At 41.9% G+C, this 16389-nt stretch overlaps 1 protein-coding gene across 1 annotated transcript; it reads right to left on the reverse strand.

The window, feature by feature from the left end:
* Positions 1-1949: 1949 nt before the first annotated feature.
* Positions 1950-6188, reverse strand: GADD45B (growth arrest and DNA damage inducible beta). Its single transcript, XM_033956925.1, has 4 exons — positions 6013-6188; positions 5790-5891; positions 5454-5664; positions 1950-2548 (listed from the first exon to the last, which is right to left on the reverse strand). Exons 1-4 carry the CDS (start codon positions 6054-6056, stop codon positions 2435-2437), a joined length of 471 nt encoding a protein of 156 aa, XP_033812816.1. The 5' UTR covers positions 6057-6188; the 3' UTR covers positions 1950-2434.
* Between the last annotated feature and the right edge of the window lie 10201 nt (positions 6189-16389).

Here is a 16389-nt window from a genome sequence, read left to right on the forward strand (position 1 = left end):
AATGCATCATACTGCTTTGCACAGTAGATAATATTTTGTGTAGTTGTTGTTATAAAGTGAATTGATAGAATAAAAAGATCTCTTTTCATTTTATATAGAGTGTTACCTTCTGCATTCTCATATTCAATTTACTCAATGTAGTTTTTTATTTATTGGCTTACCAAAACCACTTGCATTTTTACCTCTATATTGTTGACGTGTAATTCCGTGTTGTTGGCATGTCGGAGTTACTATACTTCATGTAGGTGAATGTTCTCTTGCTCTCTAATTTTGAAACTATCATAAACAATCCATAGTAACAGCCCTACATATTATATTGGTTATTTTATGTTTTCATTTGTAAAGCACTTTTATTCATTTCCGTTTTATTATGAAACCCATAGCCCTGTGTGTGGTGATGCTCATCTCAGTTCTTTGTAGTTAACCTGTAGCTTGCAAGCATCCTGCATTATAACATTTCTGTCTACAGGTTTCCTGCTTGCAATGATTGAGGGATAAGATATATTACAGAAGCACATACAAGAGGATGCCGAAAAGTTCTCAGCCCAAATAACCAACTTCCTAAATTCTAAGTGTTATTTAACCACTATAGCTGAAAAGAGTGTTATCTTATTTTGTTAAGTGCCAATTTGCATAAACAAAATTCTATACAGTGCTCCCCCGTGAGTCCGCAATTCGCAGTCCCGGTCATTCGCGATATTTTCCAACCGGGCAGGAGAGGGCAGCCGGAGCGCCGGCATGTGAAGGAAATCACTCGCGGTATCCTCCGACTGCCTCTTCCTGTACTAAAGTCGAGCTTCACCAATCAGGTGTCAAAGCAGCTCCTGATTGGTGAGGCCCGACTTTAGTACAGGAAGAGGCAATCGGAGCATACCGCGAGTGATTTCCTCCACTCGCCAGCGCTCCAGCTGCCCTCTCCTGTCTCCCCTGCTAAAAACTGTATTTGCGGTTTTTCAACATTCGCGAGGATTCCTGGAACAGAACCCCGTGAATATCGGGGGAATACAGTATATTGTTTTGACATTATTTCAGATCACTTATTGAATCATATCCATGTCTTTCTCTTCTAGGTTGGGCTGAGAACTTTCCAGCACCCCCTCGTAGGCACCTAACTATATGCGGCCTTTATAGAATCAGTGCCAAATTGTTCAAATGCTTTGGAGTGCTACAGAGATAAGATCACCATAACAATTTCTTTAAAGGAATAAATGTGTGTGAATATTGACACAAAGTCCTGAAACTAAAAAGTATAAAATAACTCAGTTGTAGAGAATGACATGGTGACAAAATTTATCACCGTCCCTGTCCCCGTCCCCGTGGATAATCGTGGGCAAACAATCCTGTGTCATTCATTAGTGTCTATCTCAACCTCAGTCCTTCTACATCAGCATTCTTCAATGCAAGGCTTGAGGGTCAGTGATTGTGCTCATTCATACCCTGATTCTTCCCTCTCTCCTTAAAGAATGACATGGAGATGGTTTTCCACAGTTATTTGAGAGGAGAGGAATGGTGATGAATTTTGTCATCGTGTCATTCTCTTCTCAGTTGTTTCTAGATTTCTACATTTATATCTTCCGTATATGAAATTAGGCCCTGCTATCTCATCCAAGGATTTCACTGCCGAAAAGAGGGCTAAAGTGTAGGGGTGAGGGATTCATAAGCGTCAACTTCTCAAAATTATTGAGGGGTGTTAAACCCAATGGTAATTATGTCTCCCTGGACACATTCAATGAGTTGGTTCAATATTGTTAAAATGGGTTATTTTACCACAAGTCATGATATTGTTTAGGATTCCAAAGCACCCACAGAGTTGGCTCCTAAAGAGGAATTACATGGAAAGACAGGTACTTGTCAGTTTCAGAATAGTTTATTATAAACATCAGGTAAACAAAATGTTAAGATCAAATATAAACTAAGCAGACTGCAAAAATATCTCCAAAGTATAAAAAATAGAGGTACAAAATTCTGTGCAGGTGATGTTTTCATAAAGTGCATTTAAACCACTCCATTGAAGTCTTCCCAAACTCAAACTGATGCAAATTCAGTCATACTGTAGGAAGTCTTTACAAGAAGTTAAAAAAAACATATAAAAGCCCTTATAAATAGCCATGTTAGCTATTTCTTTCTCTCTTTTCCAGCCCAAACCAGAAAATCTTCTAGAGAAAATGAATTATAAGATTTGAAATGTCTTTTCTAAAAATTCATTGCTGTTTCCATATTCAGTGTGACTCTCCTGGATAACCCTGTGCACCTTCTCACACCTTCAGTGTTTTGTCCAGATGCAACATCTTCATCCATTAAGTTAAGGCCACTGCAGGCAACTTCTCCTTCACGGAACAGGTGCTGTTGCCATCCTTCTCCCCATTTTTCTCATTATACAACAACTTTTTTTCTTTGGTTAATTTTTTTAATTCATTCAGTAGTTTGGCTATTTTCATCGCTCTAGTAGTGAAATGTAAGGCACCCACTGATTCCTACATCTGCATTCCTCGCAATAATGAGCCACTTTCTCCAAACCTTCACTTTTCAAAGAGTCAGTACGAGGATTCTACAAAAAGAGAAAGGAAAATGTATATTTCAATCATAGCACTATGGTGTGCTTTCACTTTTGTAAATTCATACTTGGGTCTGCTCTCTCAGAACATCTGGAGTACTGCGTCCAGTATTGGTCACCAGACCTCAAGAAAGACATGGCAGTACTCGAGGGAGTCCAGAGAAGAGCAACTAAGGTTTCAAGGTTTATTAATTATTTGATGAATCGCTATATCTTTAAACAAAGCGATGTACATAGTAAAAAATACAATTAAGTTAAAACACATACAGTATATATAAACAATAGAAATCCAACATGACCAACAGCAATTGGGAGGGAAGGGGGGTTAAAGTTACATCTATTATATTGGGAAATACATTTAAGGGAAAAAACATTAGGGAATAAGGGAATTTTAAAAGCAGAATTAAAAATAAAATAAATTTTAGATATTAAAAGCCCGTTTAAAAAGAAATGTTTTTAGGGATTTCTTAAAAGATAAAATGTCTAAACTGATAAAGGGTATGGAAAACCTCTCATATGCTGACAGGCTAAAAAAGCTGGGGCTATTCTCCCTAGAGAAGCGGAGACTTAGAGGAGACATGATAGAAACCTTCAAGATCCTGAAGGGCATAGAAAAAGTGGACAGGGACAGATTTTTCAGATTATGGGGAACCACAAGTACAAGGGGGCACTCGGAGAAATTGAAAGGGGACAGGTTTAAAACAAACGCTAGGAAGTACTTTTTCACCCAGAGGGTGGTGGATACATGGAACGCGCTTCCAGAGGCTGTGATAGGCCGGAACAAGTTACAGGGCTTCAAAGAAGGTTTGGATAGGTTCCTAGAGGACAAAGGAATTGAGGGGTACAGATAAGGGTTGAGGTTAGGTTATAGGGATAGGAATAGAGATAGGTTATAGAAATAGTCAAGGACCACTGCTCAGGCAATGGGCCTGATGGGCCGCCGCGGGACCGGACTGCTGGGCGCGATGGACCTCTGGTCTGACTCAGCGGAGGCAACTTCTTATGTTCTTATGTTCTCTTTGTGAATAGATATGAATTAAACTAAACTAAAACTTAGTTTTATAGACCGAGTCATCAACCATGAGGAGCTCGACCTGGTTAACAATAATGTAATACATAAAACATAAACTTGACAAGGAAAAGTAAACTGAAATAGAGTTCATTTCCAAAATGTTTAGCAACCAAAAAAGTTGTCAGAACTTTCCGGAATAAAGCAAAAGAACCTAAACTTCTTAATGTAAGCAGTAAAGCATTCCAGAATTCGGTTAATTTAAAAGCAAAAGAATGACTAAGGGCTCCTTTTACTAAGGTGAACTAGCGTTTTTAGCGCACGCTGCACTCCGCGCTACATGTAAAAACTAACGCCAGCTCAGTGGTGGCGTTAGCATCTAGCACGCACTAAAACCGCTAACGCAGCGTAGTAAAAGGAGCCCTAAATCTCTTAAGTCTTCTAGGTAAACTGAAACTTTAATATAAGACTCTGCTCCCAAATATCAGACAAATCCATCTCAGTCTATACAAGCAGACATACAAAGTAGAATAGTAGGTTCTTTCCAGCAACCTATCTAATGAGAAAAAGGTGTCAACAAAAAAACTATTTTACTGTCCGTCTTAATCCCTACTACTACTAATCCCTGAAGCCTACTGATAATTTTCTGTCAGGTCGCACCAGGTTTTCAACCTAGAATCTTTCTGACTCAAAGGAGCCAACTTTTCAAAATGATTGGGGGGTGCTAAACCCAATGGAAATTAGCCCTCCCTGGACACAGTCAAGGAATTTGCTCAGTAGTGAGGGTGTTCAAGCACCCACAGAGCTGGCTTCTATGTTTTGACCTTGCTTTGTTTTCTCCATTGTAATAAAAAATGGAAGATAGAAGATGGAGGCCAATGGTTGCCATAGCCCTACAGGTTTATTTTGTAAATTAAAATGGTCTGTTCCAAATAATCAACTACTACATTATCAGTTGCTAAAGAAAAAATGATAGTTGTAATGATATTAAACTTGATATTTAAAAGCATTTAGGAGGAAGTAATTGACATAGACTATTCTTAAGATGAGTTATTTTACCACAAGTCATGCTATTTTAGCACAGGGTTCCATTGTGGGGAAAAGTTATCAATATCCGTCACTGTTATGTTGAGGCACGTTACCACAGGGTTCCATTTTGTGCAATGAAACCTGTGCTATAATAGCCTATTTTAATTGTAGCCCATTTTGATAACTTCTCCCCTTCTCCTGCTTCCCAGATAAATGTGACTAACTGGGCTGGTCACTGATTTTCAATGACATTAACCAGATAACGTGGCTGAAAATCATTGCAGACTGCCCCAGTGGTATCCAGATGCCTGATCGGAGCCAGAGAATATCTAGATAGCAGCAATAGTCCACACTAATATCCAGATATCTAAGAAAGCAAAAAGGTTGGACTGAATGTCATTGTTATCCAGATAATGTGTACTCATACGTAGGATGATTGACTATGGTATAAATGTGTCTGTGTTGAAAACCATCTCAAAAAACGCTAACTCTGTATTATAACACCTTTACAGAAGCTCATGTATTGTAACACCATTACAGAAGCTCATGTAAACCACTCTGAATTGACTCCCCAGTCATTAGTAGTGATTTAGAAGCTTTCAATAAACATAAGCATAATTATAGCAGTTGAATATTAAGTGCCAATATCCAGATAATGGCCAGCACTGAATATTTGGATATATATTTGAATACCACGGCTTTGGCCTTTTAAAGAAATGCTGACTGTCTGTAATGTGTCAATATTGACCCGATTATGGATTTCAAACTCAAAGTAAAAATCCGTAGCCTACTTCATGACATGTGGCTATGTTTGACTAGAAGACATTGGGACATTTCTTCCAAGACAAGTAGATTACTTACAGTGATCAAAATACAGTGCAGATCTCGAGGCTCCGCATTCTCAGTCTCCAGCTCTCCCAAGATTTCAGACAGTTTATGTAAGCCACACACGCGAATGATGTTAATGTCATTGTCACAGCAGAAAGCTTGGATGAGTGTAAAATGGATTTGTAAAGCAATATCCTCTTCGTCATCAATAGCCAGCAAGCAGAGGACCACACAGTCTGGATCCCTACAGAAGAAATGAAAACCACCAGGAAAGCAATTATAGCTCCGTCTGTTTGAAGAAATCGTCTGAGCTGCAGGACTGCAGCATTATACAAACAAGAGCAAGCAGAAGTCAGGAAGTGCACTTACACGTTCATGAGTTTAGCAGACTCGTACACGCCAACTGTCAGTGAATCCTGCCTCTGAGCATCTGCCAGCAGCTGTTCCAATGCTTTGCTGACAGATTGCATCCTTTAGAAAGAAAATGTGGAGAAACAGGATTAAAACCAGCAGAAGCTACACAGTGGCTTCCCTGTGACCACTCTCCCTTCAGAACAAAAATATGAAAGTGAAGAAAAGTGGCTTTACTTACTTATAGGCAGTATTATCACAAGAAACAATTTCTTCCAGCGTCATGTTCCAGTTATAATCCACAGTGGTACAGTGAACAAACAATAAATCTAATTATGAGAAAAAGTGAAAACCAGTTATGTGTTTGCAGTAATTCGCGGGAAGGAATCTTAGCGATAGTAACAAAGCGAAGACAGTGCACTCGCTCCCTGGATTTTAATGCTAGACCTGCCTTATAAATCATTCAAATTGGGCAGGGCTGTGTAATTTGTATGCCCATTTCATTGGTTAAGGAGCCACAAAGAGAAGGCTTATGCAAAGAAGCAGTTTTAAGTTACAGCCCCCACGTGGGTGTATGAAACTGAAGGAGGAAAATTATTCAGACATAAAAATATGCAGTCCTGCCCTTTTTAAAGCTCCCTCAAGGCAATGTTTCCCTAATTTTGTGCATAACATGACAATAATAACCTCACTCCTAAACCAGTGTATGTGGAATATGATCTCAGTCTCTCAAATTTACTACTGACGTGAAGGCAGCCGTACGTTACCTCCTTTGTACTTGCAAGGGTCCACTTAATTGTAATTAACCCTCTTTTTAAAATTAATTTAGGTGGTTTTTCTCCTGCTGCAGTGGATCCATGGTCTATATTTTAAAGGAAGTGCAGCTGCCCTGTGTCATTAGTAGATGATTAAGGATTGGGGTTATCAAGGCTATACAGTAGCTCCATCCTGCAGAGAGCAGCAGGTACAATGCTGAATTGCTATCAGTTACATTGCAGTTGTGGCTGCTATTTGGGCGAACCCCCATTGTTTCATATGGCAGTATATAAAGCAGGGGTGCCCAACCTTTTGGCTTCCCTGGGCCGCATTGGCCGAAAATTTTTTTTCTGGGGCTGTGCAAACGCTGCAGCAAGACAGAGGAGGGAGCCGGCAAGACGGTAAACACCCGGGGGCAGCAGAGGAAAACACTGCATCGCCCTTGACCGGGGCCGCACAAAATACTTCATGGGGCCGCAGGTTGGACACCCCTGATATAAAGTTTACAGTCATTCTACAAAAACTGTATATCTATATAGGCTGAGAGAGGCAAAAACCTGCCTAGTTTCACATTGTGCAGAAAAAGAATGTGCAAATTTCTGTGAGTGCATTTGCCTGAGGCGTGGCATTGTAACTGGTACAAAATCCACATGCAAAAGTAATCTAACCTCCTAACCTGCCCTTTTATACCTATCGGATCTACTCCCCCCCCCCCCCCATTGTGTTACAGCAAATGGTACCTGTAGATTGTGCTTCCATAGCTTTTCAGTGATTTTGGTTACTCTGGTTTGTTAGTTGGACCGAGCTTTGTTTTATCCCAGACCTGTCATCTGTGAACATATACGCCACAGTGACCCCTGATGCAGGCGTTCCTCAGACGCCGAAACACAGTGCTGTGTCGGGTCCACAGCTTCTGCTTGTGTCCTTTTCTGAAATAAACAAGTTGGTTTTACATCAATGATCTTCAGTGGAGTGTTCATTGTCCGTTCCCACTTCCTTTTGTACTGTTTTATACCCGTGGGTTCTCTGTCCTGTTGGACTTTTTGGTGTTTTCTTTACCTGTAGATTGTGGGCCAGGTTCTGTAAAGGACATCTAAATATTAGGTGTCGTTTAGACGTCCAGGAGCAGAATGTCGAGCGCGATTGCATAGATGAACTATAGAGAATCGTGCTCAGCAGCACTGAGTGAATCTAAGCGCATCTGTATTGTTAGACGTCCTTTGCAGAGTCACCTTTTAGGTGTTGGATAGATGTCCTATCCCATTAGGCACAACTTTTTCCAATGGGCGTCCACGAAACTGCGGATGCCTATTTTGTGAATCGCATCCAGCCTTTGGATGTCTAACTTTCAATTATTGCTTATTAAAGTCGTTAATTGGGCTTATTATACACTTTATTTGGACGCCTAAAGTTAGACATCCTTTACAGAATCTGCCCCTTTGTGCCTGCCTGTATCATTTTCAAAACTGTCCCAAGCAATTTTAAAGGAATTCTGAGAAACAGAGTTAAGTCAAGGGAGAAATGGTGTATACAGTACTCCCCCGATATTCGGGCCTTACCAATCAGGAGCTACGTGTTAGAGAATGACACGATGACAAAATTCATCACCGTTCCCATCCCCATGGATAACCGCGGGAAATAATCCCATGTCATTTTCTAGTGTCTATTTCAACCTCAGTCCTCTAAATTCTTGCACTCCCGTTCTTACATGGTTAACAAGAGCGGCACCTCATCCTCCCCCTGGACCCCGACTTGTGGTGTCCCACAAGGCTCACCCCTCTCCCCAATCCTCTTTAACATTTACATGTCTTCCCTGAAACTACTCCAACTATCCCCCCTTGAAACTCTTTACACTTACGCTGATGACATCCTCGTCCTCCTTGAGACCGACTCGAACCTCACTAACCTCTCCACGAACATATCCTCATGCATAAAGAACCTCCAATCCTGGGCATTCACAATGCATATGAAACTAAACGAGTCCAAAACAAAACTCCTTTGGCTCGGCCAAAAATTAGACCATCTACCTTCCTCCATCCCATTGCCCCCCATTACAGCTCGAGTTCTCAAGCAAAGTTCTGGGTGTCACCTTAGACTCTTCTCTATCCTTCAACGAACATCTCCAATCCCTGGTGAAGAAATGCTTCTTCAGCCTTCACATGCTAAGGAAAGTCAGACCCTATTTTCACCAAAAACACTTCGCAGTCCTAGTACAATCCATCATCCTCTCCAGATTGGATTATTGCAATTCTATCTACCTCAGCCTAACCAAGAAAAGCCTCCACAGACTTCAGCGGATTCAGAACGCCGCAGCTAAGCTTGTTTTCGCGAAAAGCAAATTTGATCACGTCTCACCACTCCTGTCTAAGCTCCATTGGCTCCCAGTAATCCCCAGGATCCACTTCAAATGTGCGTGTCTGGCCTACAAGATCCTACATAGCAACCTTCCTGCCGTTATCCCTCTATCCTGGAACTCCCCAACCCCTACTTCCTCCAGATCCTCCCAAATTTTTAAACTATCCTTCCCTTCCATAAAAGGTATTTCCCATGTAGGCAAACTTGGGTCATCCCTCCCCTTTAGAATCACTGAGATCTGGAATAACCTCACCTCCCCTCTCCGAACCTCAAGCTCCCTCCAACTCTTCCGCAAACACCTAAAAACCTGGCTATTCTCAAAACTGTAACACTTCCCCCCTCTTAGGCCTCTCACCTTCCCCCTTTACACCTAACTCTTTAATCTCTCCACTGTAGTTCCTCTCTCATCTTTCTTCCTGTAAACCGTGCCGAGCTCCGCATTCGTGGAGATGGTGCGGTATATAAACCCAAGGTTTAGTTTAGTTTAGTTTAGTCCTTCTACACCAGCATTCTTCAAAGCAAAGCTTGTGGGTCAGTGGTTGTGGCCATTCATACTCTGATTCTTATGTGAGCCAAGGATAATGAAGCCATTGTGACATCACTGATGTGATTGGCTCTTAGGCACTGGTGGAATGAGGCATTATGACATCACAATATCTGCTCTGGATACCAGAGACTGTCATTCTTCAGTGTCTATCTCAACCTCAGTCCTTCTACACCAGCATTCTTCAAAGCAAAGCTTGTGGGTCAGTGGTTGTGGCCATTCATACTCTGATTCTTCCCTCTCTCCTTAAAGAATGACATGAAGATGGTTTCCCGCGGTTATCCGCGTGGACGAGATCGGTGATGAATTTTGTCACCGTGTCATTCTCTACTACGTGTCAAAGCAACTCCTGATTGGTAAGGCCCGACTTTAGTGTAGGAAGAGGCGGTTGGAGCATACAGCGAATGATTTACTTCATTCGGCGGCGCTCTGGCTGCTCATTCCTGCCTCTCCAGCTGTCCTCTCCTGGTCAGCGGTTTGCGGTCAGAAAATACCACGAATGACCGGGACCGCGAACCTCCGACCATGAATGACTGGGGGAACACTGTATGTATATATACACGAGGGTGGTTTGAAAAGTTCAGTTAAAAAAATATGTATTTTTAAAATTGGAAAACCCTATTTTTCTGATGGGATGGAAAAACTGGACACTCGCTGGACTAAGAGCCTCTTCTATCAAACTGTGCTAGCAGTTTGTAGCGCGGCGAGCTGCGCTGAATGGCCTCCGCTGCTCCCGACGCTCATAGAGTTCCTGGGAGCAGGGCGGGCCATTCAGCACGGCTCTCTGCGCTAAAAACTGCTAGCGCAGTTTGATAGAAGAGGCCCTAAGTGTACAGGTTGCGATGGAGACTATGTTGAGAAATATAGCTGCTTTTTAAAAAAAAAATTGTTTAACTTTTCTTTTTTTTCCCAAATCTTTATTCATTTTAATACATACATCAAGTGTACATCAAATATAAACTATTATAATTCATTATCACTTGAAAATTACATCACAATGTGTATCTAAAAGCTTTATATCCCACCCCCCCTCCCATAACCATACACAAATAATAAAATTCATATGTATATTAATCATTTAAAAATATGCAATATATATATACAATTCTCCCTAATTCCCCCACCCCTCCCTTCCTTCAATTATCACATAAGGAAAAAGAATAATAAATTAACATTAATCATTATAATATTTTATTATTGGCCCCCACACATCCTGAAATCTATTAAAATAACCATTTTGTACTGCAATTACCCTTTCCATTTTGTACAGATGACACACTGAGTTCCACCAGAAGCTGTAATTTAGTCTAGAACAATTCTTCCAATTAAGTGTTATTTGTTGTATCCCCACACCTGTAAGGATCATCAGAAGCTTATTATTTGCTGCAGATATTTGGCTTTTAGATCTCATACACATTCCAAATAGAACTGTATCATATGACAATGCCACATGATTTTCCATTAAAAGATTAACTTGATCCCAGATTGATAACCAAAATGCCTGAAAACATGGACAATAAAATAAAAGATGATCTAAAGTTCCAATTTCAATTTTACAATGCCATCACCTATTAGACTTAGAGCATTTGTTTAACTTTTCAAACCACACCATTTTCCAAACCATACCATTTTCCAATATTGTTATGGATTTTCAAGAATGCAACCAACCCCAGATATAGTAAGCTCGTCATGTTTAATTAAAAAAAAAATTACCCCTTCATATAACTATATTGTTTTTTGGTTGGTTGCCTCAACAGAGAACTTAATTATTAAATATTGTGATGCATGTTGACAAAGTTGTATGCTTTAACACCATCTGCATTTGTGTAAGTTGTTCAGAGTTGCAGTGTGCCGGTACTTAAAAAAAGGCGTTGGACGCATGTCAATCACGCATAGGCACCGTTTACAGAATCACGGCTAGCGGCACCTATGTAACAACTTAAGCACTTGAAATTACATTACATTACGTTAGTGACTTCTATTCCGCCTGTGCCTTGCGGTTCTAAGCGGATTACATTGGAAGATAGCTGGACATTTCCAGGAAGTTACATTGGAAGATAGCTGGATATTTCCAGGAAATGTAGGCAAGCGTTTTAAAGACCTACATTTCAGGTCCCTACGTTTTTGGAGAATCGCACTTAGCGGTACCTAACTCACGCTCTGCCTATAGAAACACCCACACATGCGTTAGGAGCCACTACACGCATTGCAATAGGCGCCTATCGCCCCATTAAATTTTTTACAACCAATTATTGAGGCTGTTAAAGGTATTTTGCCAATTAAGTTAAGTGCTCTTTATAGAGCCAGCCCCTGAATGCATATGCCCACCTGCTTTGGAACAGGTATAAATTTATGAAAGAGTATTTGTAAACTTATATAGTTATGTTCTTTAGGGATATCGAGCAATGTATTGTTTTGGATAAAGGAATTCCCTATTTTTAGGCACTATAAAGTTAAAACGTGCTTTCAAATTTCAACACGCTGGACAGTGGCGTACCTAGCATATGTAAAAACAACACTTTCAATAGGAGACTGGTGTGGTCATAAGATGTTATAGTAGTACAAATTTTCTGCAGAAGCAATGAGAAACCAGTACCAGTTCTTTATTGCTCAAAAAGAAGGAAAAAACCTCAGAAAAGGCCCTCCCACCTCCACAATAGTGGATATAAAGGTGGTTAAGCGGTAACCTCACAGGCAAAACCTTCTTACAAAAGTGAGCAATTGAGTAAAAAACTGTGCTTCACATAAATGCTGGATTATAGATAGAGGAAAAAAACCCCACTTATCTTTAAAGCTGATCGGCACACCGACGGAGGCCAGCGTTTCACCGACAGGCTACATCAGGGTGTGACCCGACTGCAATCAGTCTGCAAAACAAAGAAGAAAAGCAAAGGAACTTAGCAGTTTCACAATAGGTTTACTTCTTTCTATAACAAAACTGGAACGTACCTAATAAAGAGCGAATACCAACGCTTCAAAAAGTCCAAAAAATGGCTTCCATGGGGCGGCTCCGGGAGGGCCTTTTCTGAGGTTTTTTCCTTCTTTTTGAGCAATAAAGAACTGGTACTGGTTTCTCATTGCTTCTGCAGAAACTTTGTACTACTATAACATCTTATGACCACACCAGTCTCCTATTGAAAGTGTTGTTTTTACATACATTGGTTTTCAATATATCTGAGTTGTTTATAGCTGTACCTAGCATATGTGACACCTGGGGGCCTATCATTTTTTTGACACCCCCCCATCTATATGAAAAATATGATTTTTAGTAACAATCCACATATCGCACAACAAGAGTGCCCCCCCTTGGTACACCACTGATGCTGGACTCTACTATGCGGAGTCCCATGGGCAGTGGCATATTTAGGGGGATCCACCCCTTGCGCCATCTTGGTGGGGTGCCGGCACCCCTCCTCCTCTTCACCCTCTGACCCTTCCCACTCCTCCCCCCACATAAGAACATAAGAACATAAGCAATGCCTCCGCTGGGTCAGACCTGAGGTCCATCATGTCCAGCAGTCCGCTCACGCGGCGGCCCAACAGGTCCAGGACCTGTGCAGTAATCCTCTATTTATACCCCTCTATCCCCTTTTCCAGCAGGAAATTGTCCAATCCTTTCTTAAACCCCTGTACTGTACCCTGCCCTATTATGCCCTCTGGAAGCGCATTCCAGGTGTCCACCACTCGTTGGGTAAAGAAGAACTTCCTAGCATTTGTTTTGAATCTGTCCCCTTTCAACTTTTCCAAGTGTCCTCTTGTTCTTTTATTTTTCGAAAGTTTGAAGAATCTGTCCCTTCATGATCTTGTAAGTCTCTATCATATCCCCTCTAAGTCTCCTCTTCTCCAGGGAAAAGAGTCCCAGTTTCTCCAATCTTTCTCTCTCTCTCTCTATTTCTCTCTGTCTCCCTTTCTCTCTCTCTTTCTATCCCTATCTACTCTCTCTATGCCCTTCATGATCTTGTAAGTCTCTATCATATCATAAGAACATAAGAACATAAGCAATGCCTCTGCCGGGTCAGACCTGAGGTCCATCGCGCCCAGCAGTCCGCTCACGCGGCGGCCCAACAGGTCCAGGACCTGTGCAGCAATCCTCTATCTATACCCCTCTATCCCCTTTTCCAACAGAAAATTGTCCAATCCTTTCTTAAACCCCATTACCGTACTCTGCCCTATTACGTCCTCTGGAAGCGCATTCCAGGTATCCACCACCCGCTGAGTAAAGAAAAACTTCCTAGCATTTGTTTTGAATCTATCCCCTTCCAATTTTTCCGAATGCCCTCTTGTTCTTTTATGTTTTGAAAATTTGAAGAATCTATCTCTCTCTACTCTCTCAATGCCCTTCATGATCTTGTAGGTTTCTATCATGTCTCCTCTGAGTCTCCGCTTTTCCAAGGAGAAGAGCTCTAGCCTCTCCAGTCTTTCAGTGTATGAAAGGTTTTCCATGCCCTTAATCATTCGTGTCGCTCTCCTCTGGACCCTCTCAAGTATTGCCATATCCTTCTTGAGGTACGGTGACCAATACTGAACACAGTACTCCAGGTGTGGGCGCACCATTGCCCGATACAACGGCAGGATGACTTCTTTTGTTCTGGTCATAATCCCATTTTTAATAATACCCAACATTCTGTTTGCCTTCTTCGCGGCTGCTGCGCATTGCGCCGTTGACTTCATTGTTGTATCCACCAGTACACCCAAATCTCTTTCAAGGTTACTTCCCTCTAATACTAATCCCCCCATTTGGTAGCTGAACATCGGGTTTTTTCTCCCTATATGCATGACTTTGCATTTCCCTACATTGAATTTCATCTGCCATTTATTCGCCCACTCCTCCTGTTTGTTTAGGTCCCTTTGTAGGTCCTCACACTCTTCCGTAGTTCTGACCCTTCTACAGAGTTTAGTGTCGTCCGCAAATTTTATAACTTCACATTTCGTCCCCGTTTCCAGGTCATTTATAAATATATTGAACAGCAGCGGTCCAAGTACAGACCCCTGCGGAACTCCGCTCGTGACTTTCCTCCAGCCCGAGTAGTGACCCTTCACTCCAACCCTCTGTCTCCTGCCTGCCAACCAGTGTTTGATCCATCTGTATACGTCCCCTTCCACCCCGTGGTGCCATAGCTTCCTAAGCAGCCGCTCATGGGGTACCTTGTCAAAGGCCTTTTGGAAGTCAAGGTAAATGATGTCTACAGGTTCCCCTTTGTCCAACTGGCTGTTTACCCCCTCAAAGAAGTGCAGTAAGTTTGTTTGGCACGATCTTCCCTTGCAGAAGCCATGTTGGCTCGCTTTCATCAGCCCATTTTTTTCGATGTGCTCACAGATGCTGTCCTTTATCAGTGCTTCTACCATCTTGCCTGGAACCGATGTCAAACTTACCGGCCTATAGTTTCCCGGGTCTCCTCTTGACCCCTTTTTAAAGATAGGTGTAACATTTGCTATCTTCCAGTCCTCCGGAATCTCTCCAGTTTTCAGGGATAGGTCGCAAACTCTTTGGAGTATTCCCGCTATCTCATTTCTTAGTTCTTTTAGTACCCTAGGGTGGATTCCGTCCGGGCCTGGTGATTTGTCGCTTTTCAATCTATCTATCTGTTGGAGGACATCCTCATGGCTCACCTCTATTGCTGACAGTTTTTCTTCTTGATCACCATGGAAGATCACGTCGGGTTCCGGTACACTGGATGTGTCCTCGCTTGTGAAGACTGACGAGAAGAATTTGTTTAACCTGTCGGCTACCTCTTTTTGCTCCTTTATCACTCCCTTTCTGTCTCCATCATCCAACGGTCCTACTTCCTCCCTCGCTGGTTTCTTCCCCTTAACATATCTGAAGAATGATTTGAAGTTTTTTGCCTCCCTGGCCAGTTTCTCTTCGTATTCTCTTTTCGCTCTCCTAACCACTTGATGACATTCTCTTTGGCGTTTCCTGTGTTCATTCCAGTTGTCCCCAGTTTGGTCCTTTTTCCACTTCCGGAAAGATTTTTTCTTGTCTCCTATCGCTTTCTTCACCTCGTCGTTTATCCATGCAGGGTTTTTTGTTTGGTTTTTTTTGCACCCTTTTCTAAATCTGGGGATGTACATATGTTGTGCTTCTTGCACTGTGCCTTTGAATAGAGACCAAGCTTGCTCTACAGTTTCTGTTTTCCTTGAGCTGTTTCTAAGTTTTTTTTTAACCATTGCTCTCATAGCATCATAGTTTCCTTTCTTGAAGTTGAACGTTGTCACTGTGGTTCTCTTCCCTTTTGCTGTACTTACTCCTAATTTGTACTGGATCATGTTGTGATCGCTGTTTCCTAGTGGTCCTACTACTTCCACTTCTTTTGCAGGTCCCCCTATTCCGTTGAGGATTAGGTCAAGAGTGGCATATCCTCTTGTTGGTTCCTTGACAAGCTGATCCATAAAGCAGTCCCTCACAGCCTCTAAGAATTCTGTTTCCCTCGCACAGTTTGAGTTTCCAATATTCCAGTTTATCCCGGGGTAGTTAAAATCTCCCATTACTGTCACATTTTTGTTGTTGCCTTCCCGCCTCAGTTCTGCTGCCAGATCTTTGTCGTTTGCTTCCGTTTGTCCAGGTGGACGATAGTATAGACCCAATCTTATGTCAAGGCCACTTTTTCCTGGTAATTTGACCCATAATGACTCCAGTCCTTCCGCCTTTGGTTCTATATCCACTCCGGACGAGGGAATGGTGTCTTTTATGTATAGTGCTATTCCTCCACCCTTCTTGTGGGTCCTGTCTCTTCTATAGAGTTTGTACCCTGGCAGTACTACGTCCCACTGGTTATCCTCATTCCACCATGTTTCCGTGATTCCAATGATGTCTAGGTTTTCTTTGTTGGCTATGGCTTCTAATTCTCCCATTTTGGTCTTTAGGCTCCTTGCATTAGCGTACAAGCAATTTAAGTCCTGGTCTTTTTTTTTCTCTGCTGGTTTTACATGTGTTTACATGCCTTCACTCCCCCCCCCAACTTA

This window comes from Geotrypetes seraphini, chromosome 8 (genome assembly GCF_902459505.1).
Source record: "Geotrypetes seraphini chromosome 8, aGeoSer1.1, whole genome shotgun sequence".
NCBI classification, from domain to species: domain Eukaryota; kingdom Metazoa; phylum Chordata; class Amphibia; order Gymnophiona; family Dermophiidae; genus Geotrypetes; species Geotrypetes seraphini.